The sequence below is a fragment of the Bombus terrestris genome, chromosome 4 (assembly GCF_910591885.1).
Source record: "Bombus terrestris chromosome 4, iyBomTerr1.2, whole genome shotgun sequence".
NCBI lineage: Eukaryota > Metazoa > Arthropoda > Insecta > Hymenoptera > Apidae > Bombus > Bombus terrestris.
Window position 1 is genome coordinate 16,543,319 of NC_063272.1, and position 6,000 is coordinate 16,549,318.

General features: G+C 29.4%; 1 protein-coding gene across 7 annotated transcripts; it reads right to left on the bottom strand.

The window, feature by feature from the left end:
- Positions 1-721: 721 nt before the first annotated feature.
- Positions 722-4,355, bottom strand: LOC100645046 (cytochrome c oxidase assembly protein COX18, mitochondrial). 7 transcript variants are annotated; one of them, XR_007223824.1, is made up of 8 exons: positions 3,513-4,355; positions 3,292-3,429; positions 3,059-3,206; positions 2,856-2,980; positions 2,678-2,788; positions 1,808-2,586; positions 1,429-1,465; positions 722-1,161 (listed from the first exon to the last, which is right to left on the bottom strand). XR_007223824.1 is itself a non-coding variant. In XM_048405183.1 (7 exons), the coding sequence occupies exons 1-7, from the start codon at positions 4,038-4,040 to the stop codon at positions 1,947-1,949; spliced, it is 1,215 nt and encodes a 404-aa protein (XP_048261140.1). In that variant the 5' UTR covers positions 4,041-4,321; the 3' UTR covers positions 722-1,946. The 7 variants fall into 7 exon arrangements, 2 of the variants coding, with proteins under 2 accessions (XP_048261140.1, XP_048261139.1); XR_007223825.1 differs by lacking the exon at positions 1,429-1,465; XR_007223823.1 differs by having other exon boundaries at positions 722-1,465.
- Between the last annotated feature and the right edge of the window lie 1,645 nt (positions 4,356-6,000).

Sequence of the window (6,000 nt, forward strand, 5' to 3'; positions counted from 1 at the left end):
TTTTATCTGTACCTGTAATTTACATAATTTAAATACCCTTTACATGCTTATGTCACATGCCGAGTATTTCATCGAAATTGGTTAATGTCTCTATGAGCTAGAAACGGTTTAAAATAGTGAAAATCGCAGTTTTCCACGACTTTCCGGCCTAAAGTCTAAGAGTGACCTCAGACGATGGATAATATTGTCGATATTTCAACTTTTTCAACATCATCGCGGTTTGTCAATAAATACTGACAATATTGACAAACGATATTTCCCTCGCACGTTCAATATTTATTGACGACACACTCGGTTTCAAGTTAGCGTTTATTCAATGATATCGAATAAGAAGAAAATTTGTGTAGCCATTATTTCAGCATTATCAATGCAGAAACCAAGGAAGAAAAGGACTGGATATGGACTAGGAGGTATTTTTTAAAAAGAGACATGTCTTCATGTATAAATTCGCTAAATGAAATTCGAATATTCACTCCAAAAGGTTTTCAAAATTATGAGTAACACGTTTCCCACTCTCTGATTTTCTAAAAAAGGATCGTACGAGCGTATAACTCATCACATCCTGGACACATCGATAACTTCTTTGTCTTTTATTACCTTCTTCTTCTCCATTGTTAATATTTTTTTCTTCTCTTCGTCTTAATTAATAATAAGACGCTAGATAAAATTTACAGGAAACATTTACGGGATAAATTTGTTATGTGGATAAATAATACCAAAATAACGTGAAGACATAGAATTTATTTTAAGCCACATGTGATATTCAATTCTAGACGCTTATAAACATCCCACGGAGTTTCGATCTTCGATATTACAATACAAATTTTTACATTTCATCAGAAATATTACTGTAATCTCAATTTGATAACGATTATGCATGATTTATTCTAATTATTGTGTTTACGTGTATTAATAGTATGATTATTGTTTATTCGATTTCACTTTATTAAATTTCTTCATATTTAAGCTTGTGTATGTCCTCGTCAAAAGAAAATATATTTATAGCCACCTTTTCATCAAAAAGGAACGTCCTCTGAGAGTAATACAGATATAAGAAGCAGGATAACGGGTTTTACAATCGTTAACAACACAGGATATTGAACAATCATCCACATGTGGACGTAGACCAACTTGGGTATCTGGACCAACCTGAGTTTCCTCCTAAAAATGATCGTATTATAATATGTATTATTATTTTCTATTAATATTTTCTTTCTATTCATTTGCTGGCATATTTTTCTTTCATGTCAATACTTAAGCAAATACCTATCAATTAGAAATATAGCATTATTATATTTCCATTGATAGTTATCAGTTATATTTACCAGAAGTACAATCTATCAGAAAATGACAAAACTTATAAGTAACAGTTATTAAAATATTAACAATAAATCTGTGTAATTATAAATATTGCAACGATATACGTACAACTGCTAATCCACGGATGAAGCTGGTACAAAGAATGCTACAGAGAAGAAATATAGAGAGTTTGATAAAAGCCATTACTTTCTCTGTAATTCGCTTCTCGAATCTGCTAGTCCATTCCACAAAATGCGTTCTCCGTTAGTGAAATGCATTTTATATGTATGTACTATATCTTATAAGAATAAATTAAAAAAAATAAGTCATTTAGATAGGAACTTTTTCACCGAATATCATTGTCTCCACAATATGCCCAATGCAGCTACTCAAATTAGTAAAAGTAAAGAAAATATTCTTGTGCTAAGCACGCGATAAATGTAAGGGACTTCGGCTATTGGTTGAAGAACGATAATCAATTGTTGAATTCAAGAGGGGACTTACTCACCATGGGGCATTGTTATATTATAGGACTTGCTTCGACTTCTCGAGTTTATGACACAGACGACGCCCAGAAAATTATAGTATCTGAAGATTGTGAGTACGCCCCTCCGTTTACTTACTTGGATTGATTTTATAATCACTAATTAAAAGATAGACACTAAAATATGTAATTTTTAAAGATTAATACTTATCGCTTTTGCAAAATCTAGGTTCGGCATGCCGATGATAAACGTACACAAGAAATATAAAACAATGAGTGCCCTAAAAAAAATTCTTGTGTATCCTGCTGCTATATTCTAAAAGATACATCGCATTGATACAATGATATTCACATCTGAATTAAAGAAAGTAAATGTTTCTATATACACCTCTATTGTAAATAACGCGGTTCCATCCTTAAATTTAAATCTCTAATTTTAATGGAACTTATGCACGATATATGTAGGTCCCGAAAAAATATTTCCTACGTTTTTATTTTATGTGCTGATATTTTATGATGATAGTTAATAACACATTGATAATTATTCTTCTTTATTTGACTTCGTACTAAATGATATTACATTCAACATAGGAAAAAAATATTTCATCTTGTTTCTATGCTTTTGCTACGGTTCGCTTTAAAGAAAATTTACCTAATAACCGTTTATGTAATTCTTGATACGGATGCCGAAGGTCAGAATTAGTTTTAGGTATTCTGAGTAGCTTACGGACTTTTGGAGATAGGAGTACTAAACTTTGTAACAGTCCATGGCAATTATTGGTAATCCAAAACAAGGATAAACACTAAAACATTTAATTTGCAAATATTAATAGAATGAATAATAACACAGAATAAAGTAATTATTCATTTTGTCAAAATGTAGATACAACATACCGATGGTAAGCATGCGATGATAAACACAAAACAAACAATGAGTACTCTACAGAAATTCTTGTATATTCTGTTAAATCTTGAATCCTTTATTTTAAATAATACGTAATTTACCTAAAAAAAAGTATCATGTTGATACAGAGATATGTAAACTAAAGAAAATAAATACTTGCAAACATACTTCCATTGTAACTAAGTGAGATAATCCAAAAAGTATAGGTAATATAAAAAAGTGATCTATGTCTACAAGATTTTGTATCCATCCAAAACCACCAGTAGTCAATTCTTGGAAATCCTTTACAGTGGCTAGCATTACAATTTTTAGGATTTAGTTTTGTTGCTATTTTTGTATTAAAAACACTATATACAAAATACATTACTCACCAGGATTTATTTGAGGCAATACATAACACATATTCCTTACTGCAACTGAGAAACTTATCCATATCGGTGCTTGCAATAATACCATTGCAACGCTTTTAAATGGATGACAATTGTCTCTTATATATAATCTTTTTTGTTCGTTAGACATCTATTATGCAAAGCAAAAAATTGATATACTTGATATAAATAGAAGAATATAATAGTGTGTATCCAAATACTTTACATTTAAATACCTCGCGTGTATATAAAGCAATCGCACCTACTGGACTCAATTGGGACAATACTACTTCCCTATCTACTTTCCTTCTTACTTTCTCTGCAATATCCATCATTTCACCTTCCAAGTTTTCCTGTTTTGCCCTATTGTGAAGCTATATAAAGATTACTTAAGAAATATATATTCCAATCTTAACATTAACTTAACTTAATTTGATAACGTAGTAATGATACTCACATCAAGTATATTTAATGGTAGATTTATAAATGTTCTTGTAATAATTGAGGTAAGTATGATACTTGCCCACCATGGTAAACCTGTTTGATAATGCATGAATCTAAAAGCTTCAGTGACCCATTCTACACATATACTTTCAGATATCATTTGGAAAATGCCACCATTGTATTTAATAACTTCATTTACAACTGTGGGTCCTGAATTTGAATATTGTCTAATACTATTTACAGCAGTAGGATAACAATTGCTAGGAATTTTTGAAGTTAATACTACATCCTTGTTACATAGTAATGATCTTTGAAATACTTTTGGATGGAGTTGCTGATGCAAAACAGCATTTTGTGTATTTGAAAAATTCCGCTTATTTGAAAAATATCCCATTAATACTTTACTATTTAAAAAATGATTCTTATACACATTTAGGGGAGAAGCATTGGAAATATAATGAATAGAACGAGGATGTTTCACAAAAATACTTCTATTACATTTAAAATCCAATTGAATTTTTTTAAATATTCGTACATTCATGGTAACACAATAACAATGAACAATTGCTGAATAAGTTTAAAAAGAACCTAGTTTTCTTTCGTATTTACATCTATAAATATAATGTTCCTATATGTACATGACAATTACGACGAATAGGTTAGATACTAAACTAACCTCAAATCGATCACGATTATACATGATTCCTTCTATTCCTTGTTTAAATGTATTTAATAATATAATAAGAGTTAGAATGTTTTATATATTTATTTATTAAAATTACAATACAAATTACATACTTTGGAGAAAATAGGTACTACGTGAAAATAAAAAACCAATAAATATATAACCAATAAAAATCAATCTTTTAACATTTCTACAATTCATTAAAATAGATTAACATCACTGTAGTATCATTATTGTTAACAAACCTAAAAACAAACAAAATACTTTAAATTATACCATTGACGAGGTACAGAATAGATGTGATATTCAATACTTTTTCGTTATCGATTCAGTATGGTAGTGATTTGAATTAAAACTAAATTTTCCTATTAAATTATTTAATTGTAAAAATTATTGTATAATTCTTTAAATTTAATAAATAGGATAGATCAATAAATAGGATTTCTGAAGCGAATTGGAATGTTTTATAATTTATTTTTAACTTTGTCCACCTTCCATTCGCAAGTTAAATAAATTATAGTTAAATAAAATAAATGTAATTAAATAACATTGCGCGTCTTATAATATCCTTATAAATTAATGATCTATACAATTCTATTTAAAAATTGTTAATATTTCCAAAAATACGACAATCTCTAACCTATATACATAATGCCGCAAGTTTTACTATGGAACATGTCGGTAAGCTGTTATAAATGTACGTGTATTCTGTACCTTCTTGGGGATAATTCTTATGTTCGCCATAGAAAATTATAGAGGGCGTAAGAAACACACCGGTTTACTATCTGTAGATAATAATAGTAACGGTGTAAGTTATATGCATACGTTTTACGTAATCTAATAAAACTATAGTTCCAGTAAATGTTTTAAGTTTATAGAATAAAATGTAGTTATAAGAACAATTTCATCTTATTTTAAAGTTATCATTTATTACTGCATAATTATCATCTGTGATAACCGTTTGCTACTTAACTTGCAATGGTAACAATATAGTTTCTTATAATAATGCGACATTTAAAATTCCTTTAAATTCGAATAATATATCCCAGTTTTAGGAAAACTACAAAAATTTGATATGATTTTACCGCGTCATTGTAATAATAGCTGTATATATTACTATCGATGGTACATAATAATATTTATCAAATAATAATCATCAGCGACAAATTAATAACAATTTTGTATGAAATAAAAGTTACAAACATTATGTAATATTTTTTTAAATATATATTTCTTACAATAGACAAAATAAACTGCATCTTTGATTAACCATATCCTTATCGATAAATATATCCATGTAATTATATCATACATTATACCGTTTATACGTATATTATAAATGGCGATAAAATAACTTTTAAAAGCTAAATTAAGAAATATAAATGCGTATATAAAAAGCGTAATTATCGAATGTAAACAATTTTACTTCGATAACGCGTATCATACATGTAATTTACAATTCGTGAAAATGATACCCCATAGAGGACCCAAAACATTGGAAGAAGAAAAAGAAAGATGAGACTAAAGGATCAGGACATCGACACACACACATATATATAACACATCCTCGACAAAAGTTTCTCGAATCGAAGCACAATGTTCATTTCACGGCTTGAGGATTGGAGGGAGGAGGTCGCGCGTCGAGTATCTTTGCATTAACATTTACCATCCCTTCTTTTTCTGTAAACCGCAGTTCTCGCATCATCCTAGCGATTTCCAGGCATCCCCCCGTTCCAGGAACTGGAAGAAACGTTGGCATACCATTTCAACGACAAATGGCATCGCAGCCCTAACAGCCACCAACGACGTCGGTCTA

Excerpts from the sequence above, each read along its gene's own strand:
- LOC100645046 (XM_048405182.1), bottom strand. The coding sequence starts at position 4,040 with ATGAATGTACGAATATTTAAAAAAATTCAATTGGATTTTAAATGTAAT. Across the intron at positions 3,207-3,291 it reads TTGCTTTATATACACGCGAG|ATGTCTAACGAACAAAAAAG; the intron begins GTATTTAAATGT and ends TTTGCATAATAG. Across the intron at positions 2,981-3,058 it reads ATTGCCTCAAATAAATCCTG|CCACTGTAAAGGATTTCCAA; the intron begins GTGAGTAATGTA and ends TTGTAATGCTAG.